Raw genomic sequence first — 26,182 nt, forward strand, 5'->3', positions numbered from 1 at the left:
ATGTGCTTAGAGACAATGATGTCCGATGTCCCCGATGAGACGTACAAGTATGCTATCTTACTCAAGCACCTGAAGGTGCCCAGAGCGCATAATATAGCGCTGGCATATTCCAACTCAAGTACCCCATACACCGCGGCTCTAGTAGCCCTCGACCAACGTTATGGACGCATATGGGACTACGTAATACAAGAGATAAGGAATATTGACCGTCTACCCCCAGCCACAGACAATCGCTCATTAGATGACCTCTCTATCAAGGTACAATCCCTGGTAGGGATGCTGGGGGCACAAAAGGAAAAGGGTAGGCACGAACTGTACGCAAACTCTAATGTTGAGAGAATATTAGAGAAGCTTCCGCCCGCCCGACAAGAGCGCTTCAGGCGGCAAAAAGACCACCGTGATCCCAACGGTCCCGAGCCATCCCTCCTAGACCTGGCCGACTTCCTGGCGAGAGAAGTCAGCAGCCTACGACTGGATACGTTCGTGCGGAGCGTACCAAGCTCCAGAGAGGGACCTAGGAGATCAAACGATAACCGCAGGCTGGTGACCGTCATGCACCAAGCCGAATCAGTACCGCGTAACAAGAACCACAGCACCCCCTCGACGAAAGAGAAGTGGAAGATTGTATGCCAGTACTGCGAAAAGGAACACTGGCTGTCACACTGTGACACGTTCAAAAGATGACCGCCGACGAGGTGAGTCAATGGATAAAGTCCAACCGCCGCTGTTACCGCTGTGCGCGCAGTCACATGGCAGCCGAGTGTCGCTTAAAGAAGAGGTGTAGTCGGTGTGACGGAGCCCACTTGGACGTTTTACATGACAGTAACAGAAGAAAGCCCGCACCCTCAAGCAGCACAAAGGCAAGTGTTATGTACATTGACCCCGCCAGCAGCGGGGGCGCCCGGGTGCTCTTGAAGGTGGTCCGCGTAACATTGAGTTACGAGGACAAGGTCATGGACACCTACGCCGTCCTTGTCGACGGGTCAGAGAAGACGCTTCTCATCGCGTCCGCTGCGGCCCAGCTGGGGCTGCAGGGGAGCGAAGAAACGATGACGATTCGGACTATAAGAAGAGACCTGAAGACGATCAAGGGTGAGAACGCCTCCTTCACTATCGCAGCAAGCGGGCAGCCAGAGAGACGGTATAGGATCACTAACGCTTTCACCAGCCAAGACATAGGCCTGTCGCAGTACACCTACCCGATCGCCAAGCTGATGGACAAATACGTGCACCTGCGTCAACTACCTATACCGCTCATAGACGGCGCCACCCCGACCCTGCTGATAGGATCCGACCACGCACACCTCATCGTCCCGATGGACCGGGTCCACACTGGGCCCAGAGGCTGTCCAGCAGCAGTCGAGACCCGCCTAGGATGGACACTACAAGGCCCCCTCTCCAGGTCTCCCAACCGAACAGCAGCCACTCGCTGCCTCCACTCCAGAGTGACAGAAGAAGACACCGCCCTCTTACAGCACGTCGAGAGGCTATGGACACTAGAGACAATGCCCTTTAAGAACGAAAAGAAACACATTCGTTCCAAGGAAGACATTTATGCCATAGCCCTCCTCGAGCAGGGGACAAAGAGAGTCAAAGTCAACGGAGTGATGAGATACGCAACTCCACTCCTGAGGCGAGAGGGTATACCTACCTTCCACGCCCCAAAAGAAGCGACGGAGCGGTATCTATCAAACACAGAGCGGCGCCTAGCCAGAGACCCCGCTCAAGCTACTGTGTACCGCGCTGAGATTGACAAGCTAATCACAGCGGGACACATAAAGAGAATTGACATTAAAGAGGCTGATCAGACGACCGAATCATGGTATGTGCCGCACCACAAAGTCCACCACAACGGCAAGGATCGTATTGTGTTTAACTGCAGCTACCAGATCGGATCACAAAATCTGAATAAAGAGCTCTTGCCCGGCCCAACACTCGGCCCCTCTCTACTAGGCGTGTTGCTACGTTTCCGCCAGAACAAGGTGGCCATCAGCGGCGACATCTGCTGCGGTTCTTATGGAGAGAGAGGATCGGGGATGAGCAACCATCCATCTATCAATGGGAAGTCCTCCCTTTCGGAACCACATGCAGCCCATGCTGTGCTACGTTCGCACTGCAAAAACACGTCGCAGAGGACCCAGCAGCTGATGAAGAGGTCCGACAAAGTGTAGGAAATAGTTTCTACGTGGACAACTGTCTGCAAAACGTCTCGACGCCAGAAGAAGCCGAGGCCCTCCTACTCAAGCTCCGCGCCTCTCTGATCAAAGGCGGCTTTGATCTCCGGCAGTGGGCCAGCAGCGACCCTCAAGTATTGCGCAGCCTCTCCCCAGAGGACAAGGCAGCAAGCAGCGAGACCTGGATGGCGACCATCCCAGGAGAAGCCCAAGAAATGACATTAGGACTAGTCTGGCGGTTCAAAACAGACTCGCTCCATTATAGACACACACCCCTGACCAAGGAGCAGGGAAGGTCGATTTCACTACCGACCACAAGACGGAGTGTATACAGAACACTCGCCAGACAATATGACCCGTTGGGATGTATTCTACCTTACACCACCAGGGCAAAGATGATTGTACGAGCGCTATGGGACAAGGACCAGGGCTGGGACGATCCCATACCCGACCACCTTGCTTCCACATGGAGAGAGTGGGAGACAGAACTCAGCTCGCTCCCAGGTGTCAACATACGCCGCAGCTACTTCCCACCCACAGTGAGGCCGGAGACGTGTCAGATGGACCTGCACGTCTTCAGCGACGCCTCCGAAGTAGCCTACGGTTCGGTGGCCTACTTGCGGGCCCGAGAGGAGGGAGGAGAAATACATACTGCCTTCATCCTGGCTCGCTCAAGAATAGCCCCCCGCAAGCAACAATCTATCCCGCGTCTAGAGCTCTGCGCAGCCCTAGTAGGAGCGCAACTCGCCACGTTAATCCAACGTGAACTCACCATCCCGGTGCAAAGAACAATCCTGTGGTCAGACTCCATGACCGTACTCACATGGATCCAGTCCGATTCGTGTAGATACAAGGTCTTCGTGGGAGTCAGAATCACAGAGATCCAAGATTTAACAGAAGCAGCATGCTGGAGGTATGTGGACACAAAGCAGAACCCAGCCGACGTCATCACACGGGGAATGTCCCTGGATGACCTCACACGTCACAATCTCTATAGTGACGGTCCCGAGTTCCTCAAGCTCCCGGAAGAAGAGTGGCCTACACCCACCCCACGGGAGGCGAGTGAAGAGGAGGCAGAGAAGAAGAAATCTATGTTCTGTGGGTTGACACACACACTAGTCCCCACAGATCCCAACATAGACGACTGCCCCACCCTTGAGAGTGCGCAGTTAAAGACATTCCTGTGGCACCACCCTGAGGTTCCGTCCACTACTGACATTAATGCAGCTAACTACGAAGAAGCAGAACTCCTTCTTCTACAGCGAGCCCAAAGAGACTCGTTCCCCGACGAGCTAGACTGTCTGCAGGGATCAAAGCCAGTCCCGTCAGACAGCAGACTGCTCCACTTGGCCCCTGAGAGCGACGCCCATAATCTCATCAGAGTGGGTGGTCGTCTGAGGAGGGCCCCAGACTTAACAGATGACGTCAAGTTCCCGATAGTCTTAAACAGCCGACACAAGGTCACAGAGCTCATCATAAAGAAATACGACGAGGACGTGCACCACGCCGGGGCAGAGAGAGTCTTCGCGGAGATCAGACGTCGCTATTGGATACTGCAAGGAAGAGAAGCAGTACGACGCTTCCAGCGGACCTGTCTAGACTGTCGCAAGTGGCGAGCACAGCCCAGTATACCCCGGATGGCTGACCTACCCCCCTGTCGCCTCCGACTCGGCGACAAGCCCTTTCACTCCACCGGTATGGACTGTTTCGGCCCGCTGTATGTAAAGAAAGGAAGAGGGATGGAGAAACGGTGGGGTATTGTATTCAAAGGCATGACCACCCGAGCGATACACATAGAACTCCTTCCAACCATGAGTACGGACTCATTCCTTATGGCCTTCCGGAGATTCACATCGCGGAAAGGAAAACCGTCTATATTATTGTCTGATCACGGGACAAACTTCAAAGGCGGAGAAAGAGAGCTGAGAGAGAGCTTCCAAGCTATGGGCCCATAACTTAAGACCCACCTCGCTCCCTCTCAGATTGATTTCCAGTTTAACCCCCCGAATGCACCTCACTTCGGTGGAACTTGGGAACGAGAAGTACGTTCAATAAAGACAGCCCTGTACGCCGTGCTTGGGGCCCAGACAGTGGCGGAAGAAGTCCTCACGACAGTCCTCACGGAGATCGAGGGAGTATTGAACTCAAAGCCCCTCGGTTACGTCTCAAGTGATGTAGCAGATGTCGACCCAGTCACCCCCAACACTCTCTTGATGGGGCGGCTGGACCCCGCGCTCCCACAGACAGTGTACAGACCTGAAGAAGCGAACGGCCGAAGAATGTGGAGGTACAGTCAAGTATTGGCTGACAAGTTTTGGAACAGTTTCCTCCTCCACTATCTACCGTCTCTACAGACCCGCCAGAAATGGGTAAAAGAAAGAGACAATTTGACGGAGGGCACAGTCGTCATGATTATCGACCAGTCACTACCCCGAGCTATGTGGCCGGCCGGCCGCGTAAGCAAAGTGATCACTGGTGCCGACGGAAAGGTCAGAGCGGCAGAAGTGCTCGTCCAAGGGCGGACATACACCCGACCCGTGGCGAGGCTGATAGAGTTGCCAAGGCTCCCCGACTCTCTTGATGACGACCATGACCCCCTGACTTTGTGAATTGCCCTACTCCTCACAACGGACATTGAGTAGTGGACAGTGCGGTTAATCTGTCTATGCTTATCTAATTAGGTGCGGACTAATTAGGAGGCGGCTGTTACAAAGGGTCAGATTAAACTGAATATATATATTTATTACTTGAGATATATTGTATAGTATTTGTATATCGTCTGATATCCCTTGTATATTCTTTGTACATATACACGGAATATCCCTTTACCTAGTACAGGCCAGACCATAATATTCGTTCTCCTATTGGACAGCGATCCCCTAGGCGCCACGGCCATACCCCCCAATGTCTAGTTCAAAGTCACCGCTAAGACATGCCTGAACATGCCCGGTTCTGCGCAGTAATATGAGACAGAAATAAGGCTGGTACTAGATTGTTCACCTTACGTATAAATACGGCGCAGGTGGATACAGAAGCACTTATCCTGAATCTTAGTAACAAGTTGAAGCCTCACACCACGATACAACGTGCTGTGAAGTGGGCCCGTTTTGCCCCGAAATAGAGCCTTGAGACCGCGTGCGAATTGATAGCTGAAGTGTCAGAGTTTAACGCTGTATCGTCGAGTTCGACCTATTCTATTATTAAGTAATAGTCTATTATGTATAGTGTATCGTGCGGCTACCGTTCTACAGTGACCAGCATTACCAACGTTTCATCGTACCGAGCTAGTGTGCTTATCCAGGCTGGGCGGCCTAACCTTGTGCCGTCATCCGAGGAGCCCTAGACGAGAACCGTGTGGATGTGTACACTGGATAACCTACACCGACGACTACAGAGCCCTTTTCGGCTGGATTATAATGCTTTGGTTCTGTGGCTGTTGGAGCAGAGAATCGTCTACACCCACTACCGTGTGGGATTTACCCTGTGAGGAGCACCGTCGAACCCGCCTCTAGGACTCTGAGGCTGGCTAGCTTTCCTCCATGCGGCACTGCACACCGGAGAATAGCTGTTGCTTTGTCTACGGATCAAGGGATTATTGCACCGTCTCCTGTACCTGGAGTCTCCTTATTCCTCGTTGATCCAGACTTTTGCTACCGACAAATCCTCTCCCCTGCTGGCTTACAACCGGAGGGAACCCCCTTAGTATCTCCAGCTGACCTACTAGTGTACCATATATAATTCTTATGCTACAGGTGGTATTAATTATCCCCTGCGTAATATGCTCATGGACTTACGCTCTTGACCTATTCATGCACATTCTTCGCCTTACAAGCGCAACTCTCAATCTTAATAAGTAATGTAAGATAATCTTGGTGCTCTTCTAATAAATATTATTATAAACAGTACTTTCTTGTTAAGCCGTGTTATTGTGTGGGTGTTCATCTCATATACATGTGTACTGTATGGCCAGTAGTAATGTACATAACTCAGTAGTGGTTTAATGATACCATACTTATTCAATACAGTCAGGGAATTGTACCCCTCAGTTACACTCACCATTGTCTTTTGTATGAGAGGGTAGGCTGGCCATCTCTCTCATTGCGACGTAGTTATCATGGGTATCTTTTTATCTACAAAGCAATTATTGGCAAACGTCCACCTTATATTACATCTTTGTTGGTCTGGAGTGCTGTCACCTACCAAACTCGTTCGAATGATCGGCTTGTGCTCAGGGTGCCTTGAGTTCGGTCTGAGCTTGGAAAATCTGCCTTCTCCTACGATGCTCCATACACATGGAATACCCTGCAAAAGACTCTAAAGCTCGGAACATTCCCGTCATTCATGGAGTTTAAAGGCATTGCACTTGACCTATGTACTGAATCATGTAATTGTTTTTAATCCATCATTGTAGTAATTGTAATTCATTGTAATTATTAACTGTTATGATATTTGTGTCCTTTGTTAACTCATCATCACTGTAAATGAGGGAAACCTCAGTGCTTTCACGAGTATAAATAAAGGTTTGAAATGAAATGAAATTGATGGGGATTTTATTGGCTGTTTTTAAATAAAGATCATGATTAATAACGTTAGTTAGTTAGTTAGTTAGTTAGTTAGTTAGTTAGTTAGTTAGTTAGTTAGTTAGTTAGTTAGTTAGTTAGTTAGTTAGTTAGTTCAGCCAGAGAAACCAATATTAAACTAATTAAAATAGTTGAACCTGCAAGATTTGTACTTTGTACTTTGTAGGTCTGCATTTTAAATGTAAGGAGTAAAAAGTATGTTTTTTCCCCCTCTGATTCAGATTCAGATAATTTTATTGTCACATTGTTCAGTGCCTTACAGCAAAAAGAGTGAAATTCACTTATATATAATACTCTGAAATATTATAGAATAGAAACCTGATGATTTTTTTGTGGAAAACATAATGTCCATGAGAGAGAGAGAAGTCAAATCCCTCTTCTGTCATGACCATATATGGAAAGTTTGATTGATTTAAGACCCATAAGCCCCGCCCCCTTCCTTCATGTCTGCTAAATAAGCCACACCCTGTTCAACTTCATATAAATAAGCCACGCCCCCTTCATAATTCCTCTAAATAAGCCCCGCCCCCATTTCCAGGCTGTCTGAAGCCCAGATGTTTCTTTGAAGTAGGGCGCCCCCTGGTGTTCACAGTAATAAAAACATAAAATAAAAATAAAAAAATAAAAAATAAAAAAGTATAGAAACCTAATAATACTCAAGTAAAGTACATGTGGGTAGAAATGCATCATGTTTTCAATTGTGCAGACAACGTAGTCCTTGGGCCAAACACTTTGTTGGTACCATCTGGGTGGGCAAATTCTAGATGTGATTTTATTATTTCCTATACATCCCTAGATTATGTTTTGATATGATAGACCTTTAGTTTTTTTGCTAAATAAGTCTCCTGCCATATTTTGCTCCACCTTCATAGATTCGCTCGACGTAGGTTGGGTTGTCTGGGTAATAGAGACATCACCACGATAACGTGTTTAATGCGCCCAAGTCTCCCGAACACTGTTGATACAAACCATGAGTCGATCGGAATAATAAAATCACATCTAGAATTTGCCCACCCAGATGGTACCAAATCGTCCGATTTGGGGTATTTGGCCCAAGGACTAACAGTTGTGTTTGGAGGATGAAGAGGCCAGTATGGAGGTGGCCAGTATGGAGGTGGCGTCTGTGTGTATATACACAAGGATACCAAATACATCAACCGTACTGACCTTAACCATGATGAAATTGAAACTGTTTGGATTGAAATCTTATTAGACAGGGCGAAACCAGTACTAGTAGGCACAATCTATAGACCACCAGAACAGAGTGGCTTTTATGACACACTTGATGGGTGTTTAGCTGGGGTGGAGGGGGTAGAAAAAATTCTTATTGGGGACTGGAACACGGATATGCTGCGTAAATCAGCACCCGTCTTCAAGGCCTTCAGTAGATTTTCTGATCTGCACGGTTTCAGCCAGCTAATCACCCAACCCACAAGGGTATGCGATTCGACACAAACCACCATTGACCTCATTTTGACCTCTGACAAGTCAATGATCTCCAATAAAGGGGTGATAGCATGCAGGTTAAGTGATCACTATATGATTTTCTGTACCCGCAAAAAGCTAAAACAGAAGGCCGGCTGTCACAAAACAGTCACATCTAGAGACCTCAAAACTTACTCTAGAGAGGCCTTTAACCTAGAACTGGGGAGCTTGGACTGGTCAGATGAACTCAGTGGTACACAGGTTGAAGAAACATGGCTTGGATTCAAAACCAAATTCACAGCAATACTCAACAACATGGCACTGATAAGAACCACCAGGGTTAAAAATCGCGCTGAGGCATGGATGCACACTGAAATACTGGCCGCTATGAAAACCAGAGACAAAAAATGCTCTGAACTTCATAAAAGTCAGACAAAGCTTTCCAAAAGCTCAAACAGTGAACTCCAAGCCCACGTGGTTGAACTAAAAATCCAAAGAAACAGACTAAGAAATGACGTAAACACCATGATCAGAACCGCAAAAAGAAATTTCATCAACGACAAAACCGAGGAAAACAAAAACAAACCCCGCGAACTTTGGAAATTACTCAATAATCAACTAGGCTGCAGTAAAAAACTTAAAACCAGATTCTCAAACATAAACATAAAGACAGACAACACGCTCATCACAGACAAGCTGGATGTAGCCAATTACTTAAACATCTTCTTCACAAACATAGCCACAACACTGGTAAACAAACTACCCTCCCACTCAGGGCATTATGGGGTAGAACACATAGTAGCATACTACAAAAACCTAGGGGTCCACAAAGACGACTTCAAACTTGAAATGGTAACAACCGATGAGGTACTCAAAAAATTGAGCGCCCTCCAACCTAACAAGGCCACTGGCCATGACAACATCCCCTCCAAATTCCTCAGAGACGCAGCAGCCGCCATCACCCCAATCATCACACACATAATAAACCTCTCTATAAAACAGGGGCACGTCCCCAAGGACTTCAAAATTGCGAGAGTGACCCCTCTACACAAAAAGGGCAGCAAATTAGACCCAGGCAACTACCGCCCTGTTTCTATTCTTACCTCCATCTCGAAAGTCATGGAGAAAATAGTCTACGAACAGGTCGAAAAGTACCTGGCGGAAAAAAATCTAATCTACGAATTCCAATCTGGCTTCAGAACGTCCCACTCCACTGACACATGCCTCCTCTATTTGAACGACCACATCAAACAAGAGGTGGACGCGGGCAAATACTGCGGCATGGTCATGCTGGACCTACAAAAGGCCTTCGACACTGTCAATCACTCCATTCTAATGGACAAGCTAAAAGCAATTGGTTTTGATAGCTTATCAGTGAGCTGGATGCAATCCTACCTGGAGGGGAGAGAACAGATGGTAGAGGTAAACGGTACTCTATCCCCCCCCCTCACAGTGAGCTGTGGTGTTCCACAAGGAAGCATACTAGGACCGCTACTCTTCCTAATTTATGCAAATTACATGTCGTCAGCCTGTGACTGCAACTTGTTCCTGTTTGCGGACGACTCAGCCCTGCTGGTCTCTGACAAGAACAAATTGCAGGTTGAAAAAACCCTCAGCACGGAACTAGGCAAAATCTGCATATGGCTCGCTGATAACAAACTATCATTACACATGGGCAAAACAGAGTCCATTCTCTTCGGTTCAAATAACAAACTCAGCAAGACCGACGGATTCTCAGTTACAGTGGGTGACAATATTGTCACAAGGAAAGACGAAATTACCTACCTGGGTTCCATCCTAGAGGCAAATCTTTCCTGTGACAAAATGGCATCCAATGTAATAAAAAAAGTCAACCAACAAACTAGATTCTTGTACCGGATCTCCTCTCTGGTAAACAAGAATACCCTGAAGACTCTGGCAGGAGCACTCATTCAAGGGTACTATGACTATGCGTGCACCTCATGGTACCAAAGCACCTCAAAGGCGCTTAAAACAAAATTACAAACATCACAAAACAAACTGGTCAGACTACTACTTGACCTGAACCCCAGAACCCACCTCACCCCTGCCCACTTTGCCAACCTAGGATGGCTTAGAGTAGACGACAGAGTACAGCAACTTGCAATGGGCCTGGTCTACAAGATACACTATACGACCGGGGTGCCCATGTACATGTCAAAATACTTCCCAAAGGTCAGTGAATACCACAACCACTACACCAGAGGAAGCTCAACAAATCATGTTAAACCCAGACTCGGCTCAAACAAGGGACTAAACACGTTTCGCAATTATGCCACAACAATGTGGAACGCCCTACCCAAACCTGTAAAGGAATGTGAATCCCTGCCCACATTCAAAACCGCTCTTAAAGAGCACCTACGGGAGGCTGCAATTCGAAACTGGCCACCGTAAATGCCCAAAACCCCCACCACCTCCTAATAGACAGTCTCCTCCCCACCGCATGTATATATTCCCTCCCCGCCGTATGTATATTTCCCTCCCACCCACCCACCCCCTCCTAATGTACAGTCCCCTCCCCATCATATGTATATACTCTGTCAGGATCTAGGGGTAACAGTACTGTATATTTGAATACCGCTTATGTCACAAATGTATCAGTACTAAATACCTACATGTCCCTATGCCATAAATGTCATGTATGTTGTGTATGTCATAAATGTCTATATGAATTGAAAATGGGGGACCCTGATGGAAACAAGACAAACGTCTTTCTCAGGTCTGCATCCCCTTAACAATTGTATGTATTGAGCCGTACTGTATTGTACCCATTCTGCAATCTGTTAAATAAAGTTTTCATTCATTCATTCATTCATTCATTCATTCATTCATTCATTCAAGAAAAGAGGGCAGGGTTTGAGAGGATGAAGAAAAGAGGGCGGGGTTTGAGAGGATGAAGAAAAGAGGGCGGGTTTGAGAGAATGAAGAAAAGAGGGCGGTTTGAGATGGGACAATTGCAATTCCCAAATCTTTCAAAAGAATCGCAATATCATTGTCCCCCCCAAATTGTTCAGCCATACTTTCTGTTTGAATGCAGTGACAGAAGGTCATCTTTACAAAAGGTTTAAGCAACAATCAACACGCCACTTACAAGAATGTTATCATGGTGTTTCCAAAATAAAGTACCATGGCCTTTCATCACAGTATCTGCATCATTAGTGACCAAGACATGATGGAAACACCCACAGCACCTGATCCATGATATGTGCAGCCATGACATTATTACCATCAGTGTCACGGTTTGAATTGGATTATACCATATTAACATCAGTATCATGGTTTGGATTGGATTATACCATTGGAGATACATAACTTTTACCATGTCCATGACAGTATCATAGTGGATACAACAGTAAAACTGACACTAGCAGTAAACTAGCAGTAAACTAGCGGTAAACTAGTGGTAAACTAGTGGTAAACTAGCGGTAAACTAGCGGTAAACTAGCGGTAAACTAGCAGTAAACTAGCGGTAAACTAGCGGTAAACTAGCGGTAAACTAGCAGTAAACTTGCAGTAAACTAGCAGGATACTTTGCCAGGACTGCTGTTGTTGGAACAGAGGTTGGAAAACGCAGCATGGAGGGAAATGTTTCACTATCTTTAACAATTAAAACACCATCTTGACAATAGGGATGCATCGATCCTATATCGATATCGGATATCAGGCCCGATATGACTAAAATAGCTAGATCGGGTATCGGTGACAACCTTTTTATTTTTTATATAATATATATATATATTTTTTTTTATAATAAATAACAATTCAGTACATTTATATCTATGTGTTCATTTGTTACATTTTGTTTCACTAAGTTAGGAAAGTAATGTTTTAAGTCAAGCCTGATGTTGCCTTGCACAAAAGAATGATCCCAGTCTCTTCCACACAGTGAGGCATACAGTTTATTAATTGAACAATGGAGGGATGCACGATAATTATCGGGCCGATAATTATCGGGCCGATATCAGCAATTATGACGTCATCCCGATAAACTCGATGAATGAATGAATGAATGAAAACTTTATTTAACAGATTGCAGAATGGGTACAATACAGTACGGCTCAATACATACAATTGTTAAGGGGATGCAGACCTGAGAAAGACGTTTGTCTTGTTTCCATCAGGGTCCCCCATTTTCAATTCATATAGACATTTATGACATACACAACATACATGACATTTATGGCATAGGGACATATAGGTATTTAGTACTGATACATTTGTGACATAGGCGGTATTCAAATATACAGTACTGTTACCCCTAGATCCTGACAGAGTATATACATATGATGGGGAGGGGACTGTACATTAGGAGGGGGTGGGTGGGTGGGAGGGAAATATACATACGGCGGGGAGGGAATATATACATGCGGTGGGGAGGAGACTGTCTATTAGGAGGTGGTGGGGGTTTTGGGCATTTATGGTGGCCAGTTTCGAATTGCAGCCTCCCGTAGGTGCTCTTTAAGGGCGGTTTTGAATGTGGGCAGGGATTCACATTCCTTTACAGCTTTGGGTAGGGCGTTCCACATTGTTGTGGCATAATTGCGAAACGTGTTTAGTCCCTTGTTTGAGCCGAATCTGGGTTTAACATGATTTGTTGAGCTTCCTCTGGTGTAGTGGTTGTGGTATTCACTGACCTTTGGGAAGTATTTTGACATGTACATGGGCACCCCGGTCGTATAGTGTATCTTGTAGACCAGGCCCATTGCAAGTTGCTGTACTCTGTCGTCTACTCTAAGCCATCCTAGGTTGGCAAAGTGGGCAGGGGTGAGGTGGGTTCTGGGGTTCAGGTCAAGTAGTAGTCTGACCAGTTTGTTTTGTGATGTTTGTAATTTTGTTTTAAGCGCCTTTGAGGTGCTTTGGTACCATGAGGTGCACGCATAGTCATAGTACCCTTGAATGAGTGCTCCTGCCAGAGTCTTCAGGGTATTCTTGTTTACCAGAGAGGAGATCCGGTACAAGAATCTAGTTCGTTGGTTGACTTTTTTTATTACATTGGATGCCATTTTGTCACAGGAAAGATTTGCCTCTAGGATGGAACCCAGGTAGGTAATTTCGTCTTTCCTTGTGACAATATTGTCACCCACTGTAACTGAGAAGCCGTCGGTCTTGCTGAGTTTGTTATTTGAACCGAAGAGAATGGACTCTGTTTTGCCCATGTGTAATGATAGTTTGTTATCAGCGAGCCATATGCAGATTTTGCCTAGTTCCGTGCTGAGGGTTTTTTCAACCTGCAATTTGTTCTTGTCCGAGACCAGCAGGGCTGAGTCGTCCGCAAACAGGAACAAGTTGCAGTCACAGGCTGACGACATGTCATTTGCATAAATTAGGAAGAGTAGCGGTCCTAGTATGCTTCCTTGTGGAACACCACAGCTCACTGTGAGGGGGGGGGATAGAGTACCGTTTACCTCTACCATCTGTTCTCTCCCCTCCAGGTAGGATTGCATCCAGCTCACTGATATGCTATCAAAACCAATTGCTTTTAGCTTGTCCATTAGAATGGAGTGATTGACAGTGTCGAAGGCCTTTTGTAGGTCCAGCATGACCATGCCGCAGTATTTGCCAGCGTCCACCTCTTGTTTGATGTGGTCGTTCAAATAGAGGAGGCATGTGTCAGTGGAGTGGGACGTTCTGAAGCCAGATTGGAATTCGTAGATTAGGTTTTTTTCCGCCAGGTACTTTTCGACCTGTTCGTAGACTATTTTCTCCATGACTTTCGAGATGGAGGTAAGAATAGAAACAGGGCGGTAGTTGCCTGGGTCTAATTTGCTGCCCTTTTTGTGTAGAGGGGTCACTCTCGCAATTTTGAAGTCCTTGGGGACGTGCCCCTGTCTTATAGAGAGGTTTATTATGTGTGTGATGACTGGGGTGATGGCGGCTGCTGCGTCTCTGAGGAATTTGGAGGGGATGTTGTCATGGCCAGTGGCCTTGTTAGGTTGGAGGGCGCTCAATTTTTTGAGTACCTCATCGGTTGTTACCATTTCAAGTTTGAAGTCGTCTTTGTGGACCCCTAGGTTTTTGTAGTATGCTACTATGTGTTCTACCCCATAATGCCCTGAGTGGGAGGGTAGTTTGTTTACCAGTGTTGTGGCTATGTTTGTGAAGAAGATGTTTAAGTAATTGGCTACATCCAGCTTGTCTGTGATGAGCGTGTTGTCCGTCTTTATGTTTATGTTTGAGAATCTGGTTTTAAGTTTTTTACTGCAGCCTAGTTGATTATTGAGTAATTTCCAAAGTTCGCGGGGTTTGTTTTTGTTTTCCTCAGTTTTGTCGTTGATGAAATTTCTTTTTGCGGTTCTGATCATGGTGTTTACGTCATTTCTTAGTCTGTTTCTTTGGATTTTTAGTTCAACCACGTGGGCTTGGAGTTCACTGTTTGAGCTTTTGGAAAGCTTTGTCTGACTTTTATGAAGTTCAGAGCATTTTTTGTCTCTGGTTTTCATAGCGGCCAGTATTTCAGTGTGCATCCATGCCTCAGCGCGATGTTTAACCCTGGTGGTTCTTATCGGTGCCATGTTGTTGAGTATTGCTGTGAATTTGGTTTTGAATCCAAGCCATGTTTCTTCAACCTGTGTACCACTGTAACGATAACGTTATTGATAGCTCCGATAACATATAATACATTTTTTGGTTAAAAGAAATCCGGTGTGGGTGGATTTGGATGAAGGGCGCTTGTTTTTATTATAGCCTCCTCCCGTTTTGCCAGTACTGTGGTAAAACTGATAGCGTGTGGTTTAGGAACAGGGAGTTTTTCACAAATCCAGCGCTCCCTGTCTTGGCTGTGACGTAGTCACGTTACATTCGGAGACAGACAGTCGATCTGCCAATTACGTCCCACGGCTTGCACCCACCTCTTCTTCTTACCACCAATCAGAAGCTCTCGTTCGTTTATTTACCTCCGGATTGTCAGCCATTACTCTACTCGGAGCTAACGTTATCACCCCGCCAGCCACATTGACAAGTACCAGCGCTTATACATTACTGGCAAATGTAAAGTCTTGTCGACTTTAGTAAAATAGACCCAGACTTTTGAACATTTCGTTCTATCCGCCATTATGAGAGCAGAGCTGTCTACTCGGCAGCGCAGCACCCGTCTCTGTGTGTGTGTGTGTGTGAGTGAGTGAGTGTGTGTGTGTGTGTGTGTGGGAGGAGGAGAGAGCACAGCAGGCAGAGAGCACAGAGCTCAGTCCCCGCGCAGGCAGACACACAGGCAGGAGAGATATTAGACAACTGCCAACAAGATTAGTTTGCGACGTTTAAATTCCTAAAAAAAAAACTCCATAATTTCTCGAGTACCGATAGCAGTACCGATGACGTCGGAGCTTATAAATACAAAAAATAAATAAAAAAATTGATAAAAAATATATATATATATATATATACAGTTAAAAAAAATATTATAATACAATAAATATCGGTTATCGGTATCGGCTTGAGGAGCATAAAATTATCGGTATCGGTGTCAAAAAATCAATATCGTGCATCCCATTGGTACTCGGTATCGGGCGATACTCAAAGCCCAGGGCCCTCATGCATCAATGTGTGCGTAGAACATGTTCTATTTCCACACGTAAGCACGGAATGTAGAACCAGTGTACGCACAGGGAAGTCGGGATTCATCACACGTGCGTACGCAGGCTCTACGCACACCTGTCATGATGAATCCCACCTTGGCTCTGCGCCGAGGCTCGTGCACACTTTCGCGTATTTGCATACCAGAAACGCCCCGATTAACCATATACGGTAATGGAATACACCCATGAAATGTGGAAAAATGGACTAAGCCGAGGGAAGCGTGTCATGAGACAGGCTGACAGACGTGTACACTTACGGTGATGTCGGATATGATATCTATTAACCATTGCTGCCTGGGCAGCCTGTACGTTAATGCCAAGCAAGCAGTGCAAAAATGCTTCCGCATTCGTCACCGCACGCTAGTGCGGTAAAGCGCCCTTCTTTTCAGACAAATGCTACCGTGCGTGCACCGGCGGCGGCGTGCTCGCTCAGGTGCGTGCGTGCGCCGGCGTGCTCGCGCGAGGTGCCCGCGCATGCGACACGAGCGGAGCTCAATATATATAAGTCACCGCCCCTTATTCAGTATCCAACAAATAGCTCAATTGGCAAGGACACATGGCTGTGGATCCTATGGCTTGTTTGCTGGCGAGTTCGAATCCCATCGAAAATATTTTTTAACGTGATTTTTTTTTAACGTGTATTCTTTCGCCGATTAAGGTTAGGCATTGTTTCGGAGTTGGTTAAGGTTAGAACGGTTAAGTTTAGGCGCTGTTAAGGAGCTGGTTAAGGTTAGAGTTTGTCAAAGAGAATGGCAATATAATTTCTATGGTTAAGGTTAAGGTTAGGCATTGTTTCGGAGTTGGTTAAGGTTAGAACGGTTAAGTTTAGGCGCTGTTAAGGAGCTGGTTAAGGTTAGAGTTTGTCAAAGAGAATGGCAATAGACAGCCTATTTCCGCGAAAATGAAAGGCGCATTACTGCATGCCACTACGGTAAATTTTTGCACTGCTTGCTTGGCATAAAGCTACACGCGCCTGGGCAGCGCAAACACTAATAAATACCGCGCTGGAATATGACTGCCTTTTCCCGTGTTGTTTGATTAATACCCAGGGATTAAAGTTCTCCTCAATTTTATTCCAAATCGCGATGGATCTCCCGTCAATTTTCTACCTGCTGCATATGATTTCTAGAGGCATACTACAATCTATTTTGATGTCTGGGTAGCCTATATAAACAATAATACGAGAGCATATACAAGAACAATGAATCTCACTGCATGTATGATGTAGCCTGCCTTTCAATACATGAACTTGAATCCCATCATAGTCTGTCCACTATCTGGTGTCATTGCAATGCGTTTTCTATTCTTTCTTATACAGTAAAAAGGGGGAAGAACACTATATTCATATGACTTGTATTCTGCTTACAGCTTCGAAATTCCACTTGTTTCGTTTAACGTAAAGCCTTTTAAATATAATCAAAACGTTCCCGTGTTTCTGCGGTCTGCGCAAAATAATAACGAGTTGAGCTTTATGATTTATGATGAATTGAAAATGGGGGACCCTGTTGTAAACAAGACGAAAGTCTTTCTCTGGTCTGCATCCCCAATTAACAATTGTATGTACTGAGCTGTACTGTACTGTACCCATTCTGCAATCTGTTAATACACTTTTCAATCAATCAATCAATCAAGCTACGCGGAGCGCAGTCAGTCAGTAGCCTACACCCCGTATATTCCGATAACGCTATATAAACCATGCTGCATTCATTCTGAGAGAAAGATCTATTATTCCAAATGCTATTTATAGGGTTTTGACCATAATTACACTACTGTTGCTATTTTACAATGAACTATAATGATATAATGTTATTATGCACAGAAGCTCATTTCCTTGTTGTAATAATATATTCTACCACTGGGCGCCAGGTACGCATGGTCTGACCTGTGCGTAGACGTAAGCACGGAGTCAAGTTCAAGTTGAAATTGATGAATCCCACTCTTTGCTTAGAAATGATCGTACGCACAGGGTAAGCACAAATCTGTGCGTAGAACACGTTGATGAATGAGGGCCCAGGTATCGGTATCAGGACTGAAAAAGTCGGATTGTGCATCCCTAGTTGACATGAAAAGAAAGAGTTTGGGGCTTCAGAACTTTTAGAACAGGAGTATACAATCTTTCAGTGTGAATTTCCTAATTCTACATGTTTCATAAGCAAACCCAGCATCTGGTCTGCATCCAGAACCCCCCCCCCTTCCCTCAGTATTACTTAGTGGGGAAGTTATAATAAAATGTGTATAGCTCTATGTCATAAAATGTTATATCATGATGCTTCATGAGCTATCCAACAATGAAGTACTGAATCAAGAATTACAGCGTATCTTTCTATCTTTAAAAAAGAATGTATAGTGTATATCTTGGAGAGGAGAATAACAAGCCACATGATGACCTAATGTCCAAGTCCTTGAATTGGTCGTTGAATACACACAGACCTCATACACACTGAGGCAGACATACCAATCGCAGGTCCAACTATTTTAATTAGTATATGTATTTCTCTGGCCGAACTAACGTTAACGTTATTAATCCTGCGGCCGCACTTTATTTAAAAACAGCCAATCAAATCCCAATCAGTGGAAAATGAACCCGCCCACACCCATGCCGATTGGTCCTTGTGCAAGACTAGAAAGCGGGGATCTTTGATTAAACACCTGCTGTCAGAAAAAAAGTTTTGACTTTTACTTTTTAGGTACATTTTACTTTTTAGTACATTTAAAAGTAGAAACTTTTTTTTTACCTTTACTCAAGTGTGTTTTTAGCCAGATACTCAGACTTTTACTCGAGTAAGATTTTGAGACGGTACCCATACTTTCACTTAAGTATAATTTCTGGGTACTTTTTACACCCCTGGCACTGAAGCAGACAGACCTCATACACTGAAACAGACCTCATACACTGAAGCAGACAGACCTCATACACTGAAACAGACAGACCTCATATACACTGAAACAGACCTCATACACTGAAGCAGACAGACCTCATACACTGAAACAGACAGACCTCATACACTGAAACAGACCTCATACACTGAAGCAGACAGACCTCATACACTGAAACAGACAGACCTCATATACACTGAAACAGACAGACCTCATACACTGAAACAGACCTCATACACTGAAGCAGGCAGCCCTCATACACTGAAGCAGACACACCTCATACACTGAAGCAGACAGACCTCATACACTGAAGCAGACAGACCTCATACACTGAAGCAGACAGACCTCATACACTGAAACATACCTCATACACTGAAGCAGACAGACCTCATACAGTGAAACAGACAGACCTCCTACACTGAAGCAGTCATCATACACTGAAACAGACCTCAGACACTGAAGCAGACAGACCTCATACACTGAAGCAGACAGACATCATACACTGGAACAGACCTCATACACTGAAACAGACCTCATACACTGAAACAGACATCATACACTGAAACAGACAGACCTCATACACTGAAGCAGACCTCATACACTGAAAAAGACCCCATACACTGAAACAGACAGACCTCATACACTGAAGCAGACCTCATGCACTGAAGCATCATACACTGAAACAGACCTCATACACTGAAACAGACAGACCTCATACACTGAAGCAGACAGACCTCATACACTGAAACAGACAGACCTCATACACTGAAGCAGACAGACCTCATACACTGAAACAGACAGACCTCATACACTGAAACAGACCTCATACACTGAAGCAGATAGACCTCATACACTGAAGCAGACAGACATCATACACTGAAACAGACAGACCTCATACACTGAAACAGACATCATATACTGAAACAGACCTCATACACTGAAACAGACAGACCTCATACACTGAAACAGACAGCATACACTGAAATAGACCTCATACACTGAAACAGACAGACCTCATACACTGAAACAGACAGACCTCATACACTGAAACAGACCTCATACACTGAAACAGACATCATACACTGAAACAGACAGACCTCATACACTGAAGCAGACCTCATACACTGAAACACAGACATCATACACTGAAGCAGACAGACCTCATACACTGAAACAGACAGACCTCATACACTGAAACAGACATCATACTCTGAAACAGACCTCATACACTGAAGCAGACAGACCTCATACACTGAAACAGACATCATACACTGAAACAGACCTCATACACTGAAACAGACAGACCTCATACACTGAAACAGACCTCATACACTGAAACAGACCGCATACAATTAAACAGACAGACCTCATACACTGAAGCAGACAGACAGACCTCATACACTGAAGCAGACCTCATACACTGAAGCAGACAGACCTCATACACTGAAGCAGACCTCATACACTGAAACAGACCTCATACACTGAAGCAGACAGACCTCATACACTGAAGCAGACATACCTCATACACTGAAACATACCTCATACACTGAAGTAGACAGACCTCATACACTGAAGCAGACCTCATATACACTGAAGCAGACAGACATCAAACAGACAGACCTCATATACTGAAACAGACAGACCTCATACACTGACACAGACAGACCTCATACACTGAAGCAGACCTCATACACTGAAACAGACCTCATACACTGAAACAGACATCATACACTGAAGCAGACAGACCTCATACACTGAAGCAGACATACCTCATACACTGAAACAGACCTCATACACTGAAGCAGACAGACCTCATACACTGAAGCAGACCTCATATACACTGAAGCAGACAGACATCATACACTGAAACAGACAGACCTCATATACTGAAACAGACAGACCTCATATACTGAAACAGACAGACCTCATACACTGAAACAGACAGACCTCATACACTGAAGCAGTCCTCATACACTGAAACAGACTGAAACAGACCTCATACACTGAAGCAGACCTCATACACTGAAGCAGATCTCATACACTGAAGCAGACCTCATACACTGAAGCAGACAGACCTCATACACTGAAGCAGACAGACCTCATACAATGAAGCAGCCAGACCTCATACACTGAAGCAGACAGACCTCATACACTGAAACAGACAGACCTCATACACTGAAGCAGACAGACCTCATACACTGAAGCAGTCCTCATACACTGAAACAGACTGAAACAGACCTCATACACTGAAGCAGACCTCATACACTGAAGCAGACCTCATACACTGAAGCAGACATACCTCATACACTGAAGCAGACAGACCTCATACAATGAAGCAGACAGACCTCATACACTGAAGCAGACCTCATATCCACATAGCAGAGGCATGACCGTGGACAGCTGTCACAACAGCACGACATCAAAGGGTTGTAGAATAGTAGCAGGATTGCTAATACTATCTCTCTGACAGACAGAAACCAAGACTGAGTGTGTAACACAATACAGCGTCTGAATCCACCCTATAGTTGCGTAATCGTGTACAATGGAGGAGGGGCCTGCGGCCTTTAAGCCTTTTCTCTGAAAGCAAAGCCTGGCATCAGGATGAGAATTAACTAATTGGTGTATCTTTAGAAGTTGGTACTGTTCAAAGTGTTGGACATTATTAATAGGCTCCTGGGCCTGCCACTCGGTCGCCACGTTTCCTGGAATCCATGACACGTTCACAACATGAATACACTTTCAGAGGAGGAAAATCAATCTAATCAAGAATCTCATTAGCTATATATACAGTCAATACAAATGTTTAAATGTTTAAAATAAGTGTTAAGTAGCTCTACATTCCGACAGCCATCACTGAGTGTTTGGTCGGTAACATCGGTCTCAATGTACAGTTTCTTCCCCTTCGGATGTATATATTTTTTTATGGTCTCTTTTTACTACACAGTTCTGTGTATGTCTTGTATGTCATAAATGTATAGATGTAGCAGTACTGTATATCTGTATGTCATGTAAGTTATATATGTCATGATGAATTGAAAATGGGGGGGACCCTGATGTAAACAAGACGAAAGTCTTTCTCTGGTCTGCATCCCCTTAACAATTGTGTGTATTGAGCCGTACTGTATTGTACCCATTCTGCAATCTGTTAATAAAGTTTTCAATCAATCAATCTCCCAGTCCCTCCGCTCTGCAGTAAACAGAAAATAAATGTTTTGGTATCCCTCCTCACTTTATCCAATCAGGAGAGAGAACCCTAGTTATTGTTCTTTACTTATTTCAAGAAATCGTGCTACGGCAAATTTGCTGGCAGATTATTTTACTTGTTTCAAGCACATTAAATTTGCTTAAAAATAGTTTTTTTTTTTCATATTTGATTGATTGATTGATTGAAAACTTTATTAACAGATTAACCATACAATTGTTAAGGAGATGCAGACCAGAGAAAGACTTTCGTCTTGTTTACATCAGGGTCCCCCATTTTCAATTCATCATAACATATATGACATACATGACATACAGATAGACAGTACTGCTACATCTATAAATTTATGACATACCAGATTTGCAAATACAGTACTGTTTGTGATACGAAAATAGTCCAGAAAAGAGAGTATATACATTTGACGTAGAAACTGTACATTGGAGGAGGTTGGGTAGGTGGGTGGGGTTGGGGGGGTGGGGGGGACTGTACATTGGAGGTGGTTGGGTGGGTTGGGGTAGTGTGGAGTTCCCTCACCTGATTGGATAAAGTGAGAAGGGATACCAGAAATTGTATTTTGTGTTTACTGCAGAGCAGAGGGACTGGGAGACCCATGTTACTGACCAGACCTCAGTGATGGCTGTCAGAATGTATACAATTTTAACATGTAGACCATTTATTTTAACAAATACATATAAGGCTCCTGCAGTAAACTGCTAATCTGATTAAATGACCATTAATACACCATCACTGATGCATCATCATAAAATGGTGTCATTTAATGTCATGATGAATTGAAAATGGGGGACCCTGATGTAAACAAGACGAAAGCCTTTCTCTGGTCTGCATCCCCTTAACAATTGTGTGTATTGAGCCGTACTGTATTGTACCCATTCTGCAATGCGATCGCAAAATAATATGAACTAAATAATAAGCAGAACGATTATTAGTCATCTGGAATAATCTGTAGTCCGCTAGTCGCCCTGCAGTCGTTTTGAACTGTAATTTATGCAGCCGGGCCTGTGGACGAGCTCCACGTTATGCAAGTTATTAAATAAGCAGAGGAGACATATTTCAACGGGCTTCTGTAACAACACGCACGGTGCACGACGGTGCACGACAGACCTACCTGCTACCGGCGACGGCTTGCGCAGCGCGACCCACCTAGTCTTCCACTGAAACACAACAAATCACTTCTTTAGCACAAGCAGTCCGTGCACAGGACTTAGTTCCACGACGTCCGCGAGTAAATTAATATGATAAACACCTTTTTTCCATCTCTGAATTTGACATATCCCTCCACGACAACCGAGTCCGTCATCTTCAGTCATGGTTCCGAACAGCTGCTGTCCCGTGCTGCTGCTCCGAGGGGTCACTTTACAAATAGCTCCTCTGGTGAGAGGGGGGCACACACACACACACACACACACACACACACACACACACACACACACTCACGCACACACACACATCCCTACACACACACACACACACACCTACACACACACACACACACATTCACACACCAGCCCCCCCCCCCCCCCACCAGCCCACACACACACACACGGTGACCCCCCCCCCCCCCCCCACACACACACTCACACACCAGCCTCAGTCAGTAGTAGACATACACAAACACACTCCCGGCCCACACACACGTACACATACAAACACATCAGCCCACACACACACACACAGGGGCGGACCTAGCACATTTGGCGACCTAGGCGAGGTACACCACTGCGCCTGTTAAAGTTAGAGGTTATAATATTATTATATTATATGATTGCTAGTAACTGAGTAACTGTCTAACTATGCATAACTGTTTCCACTGGAGGGCGCTATGGGCGGAGCTGTTAATGTTACCGCCAGGTAGAGAGGTATAAGCTGATGCCGACTCCCCCTCTGTCTCTTCCCACCTACCTCTCACGGAGAGGAGATCTCATGTGCTGCTGTTGTGAAATGTAAATAATAAACCACGCCGATTAAAGGCTAAAGGTAGAAACCATGCCTCATGAACATATTATTGTCGCCCCATAGCCAGTTCCGTCAACAGCGCCCCCCCCCCCCCCCCCCCCCCAAATCAAAACATTGCCGCGCTACCAACCGGTTAACCCTTTTCACTGCGACAATACACAGGTTAACCCTTTCACGACCGTCGGTTGTGTGATAGTAAAGGGTTAACCCTCTGTCGTGTGCCAGTGAAAGGGTTAACAGTTATACAGTAAAGTACTGCACCTTTATTTTTTACAAGCAAGAACAAGAGCTAAGAATAAATGTAACCTCTACTGGGCCTGGCCCAATTGATTCAAGGGACCCGTGTCGATGGGGGCCCGGCTACGGGCGCAGCGGCCTAAGATATGGGGGGCGCCAATGGGCTCAACTCAGGGGGGGGGGGGGGATCGGGGGGTGGGGGGTCAGCGTTTATGCGGTTTTGACTCGGGAGAGTAGGATCCCGTGGGTTGGTTGTGCGTGGGGTGGGGGGCTTGGTGGCATGGGAGGTAGCAGGCTTGGCTCGGTGGGGGGGGAGTATTGCCCCTCGCCCCTCTACTGGGTCGGGCCCAATCAGATATCAGATTCAAGATGCCCGTGTCGCTGAGTGCTGGACCCCGCGTGGGACGGACCTGGGATGCGGGGGAGCCCGGTTTCTAGGGGGGGAGGGTGGGAGGGGGGGGTTCCTCTTGCGGGGGTCTGGGAGGATGAGCGCAGCCGAGTTCAAGGGGCCCACATCATTGTACTGTTGTGTTATTGATGTTATTGTATATGTTGTGTTGTATGTCTATAAGTGTTCAATAAAAATTTTAGTTTAAAAAAAAAGAATAAATGTAAACTGCACACTAAAGAATTTAAACAAATAAACAACTTAGCTAACACACAATAATAATAATAATAACAATAACAAACAATAAAAGAATGTGCACATTTGCTTTCAAAGAAAATTAAGAAGAAATGTAAAGTGCACACTAAAGAATTAAAACAAACAACTTAGCTAACAATCAATAATAATAATAACAATAACAAACGTCCAAATTTGCTTTAAAAGAAAATTATGTATTGTAAAATATGTATAATCAAAATATAATATGCTAAATAAACAAACAAATAAATAAAAATTACAAATTCACTTTGTCTAAAGAACTATGTACATTCCACTCCCTATCATCACACTTCAAGGTTAGCCTGTAGCTCCTACTGGTTTCCATTTACAGTGCAATCCTTCTGGCCTTCCTCGCTGCAAAGTCATCAATCACATCAAATGTTCCAACTCCTGAGCCAGCTCCTTCCCATCCAAATCAGATTGCCCTCCATGGTTTAAGGCAGGGGTCTCAAACTCAATTTACCTGGGGGCCGCTGGAGGTAGAGTCTGGGTGAGGCTGGGCCGCATCAAATATTCCACACAAAAAGGGTTTCAAGTATTTATTTTAATTTTTATGCAAATGTTCAAACGCACACACACTAATAAGCATTGGAGGCTTTTAACCAGGGCCAGACTGGGGAAATCATTCAGGCCAGGAAATATAGTGCGAAATATAGCCCCAGTCAGGCCACTTTTTAAGCCGGGGGTCTGGGGGTCCCCCACCAGGAAATTTTTTGTTACAAAGACTTCATTTCCTGCATTCTGGTGCAGGAATTGTTTTATTTGTACCCTTTAAATGCCAGTGTTTGTGATGACATGACTTTTTTTTGTGGAAATCATCTAGGGGGCCGCAAAATATCATCCAGCGGGCCGCAATTGGCCCACGGGCCGCGAGTTTGAGACCCCTGGTTTAAGGTGTGTACAAGTGCCTCTGCTTGCTTCATCAGCTCTTGGTGTGGCAGGTCTTGGAAGTTGTACAAAATTGCATACCTTTCACCTTGGCACGTTTCTCGTCTTCTTCTTTTCTTCTCTTTTTATACTGGATGGCCGGATGGCTTTTGCCTCTTCATAGTTCTCTAACGTTAGCCTTTCTTTCCTCGACGCTCAATTCTATAAACACTTGACCGATACCCATCAATGCACAGCACTCTAGCATGTTCTGACTGTGAACACCTATGCTGAGGCTCAGACCGACCGACCGTTTTAGATTTTTGGCTCATTTTCCCTTATGTTCGAATTTTTTGTATGTAAAAATAATGGTTGCAAATATAGAGGGGGCGCCAAAACTGCGCCAAGCAAAAAAGTTATTTAAAAAAAAATTTATTTCAATTTTCTTTTTTTAAGTAATATTTTTTTTAACTTATTTTTAAAATGTTGGCGCCCCCCTCTGGGAGGCGCCCCTAGGCAACCGCCTATATCGCCTGTAGGAAGCTCCGCCCCCCCCCACACACACACACATACACGCTCACACACTAGGCCAC

General features: G+C 45.2%; 1 protein-coding gene across 1 annotated transcript in view; it reads right to left on the reverse strand.

Moving 5' to 3' along the window:
- Positions 1–23,165, reverse strand: part of dok7a (docking protein 7a) — a gene marked incomplete at both ends in the record, with an annotated part of 260,565 nt that extends 237,400 nt beyond the window's left edge. Inside the window, 2 exons of the mRNA XM_084312113.1 lie at positions 22,974–23,019; positions 23,112–23,165. Coding sequence (XP_084168239.1) covers positions 22,974–23,019; positions 23,112–23,165 — 100 coding nt within the window. The remainder of the gene's footprint in view (positions 1–22,973; positions 23,020–23,111) is intronic.
- Positions 23,166–26,182: the final 3,017 nt, after the last annotated feature.

The sequence above is a fragment of the Notolepis coatsorum genome, assembly GCF_963971535.1.
Source record: "Notolepis coatsorum genome assembly, chromosome: 4".
In the NCBI taxonomy this organism is placed as follows: domain Eukaryota; kingdom Metazoa; phylum Chordata; class Actinopteri; order Aulopiformes; family Paralepididae; genus Notolepis; species Notolepis coatsorum.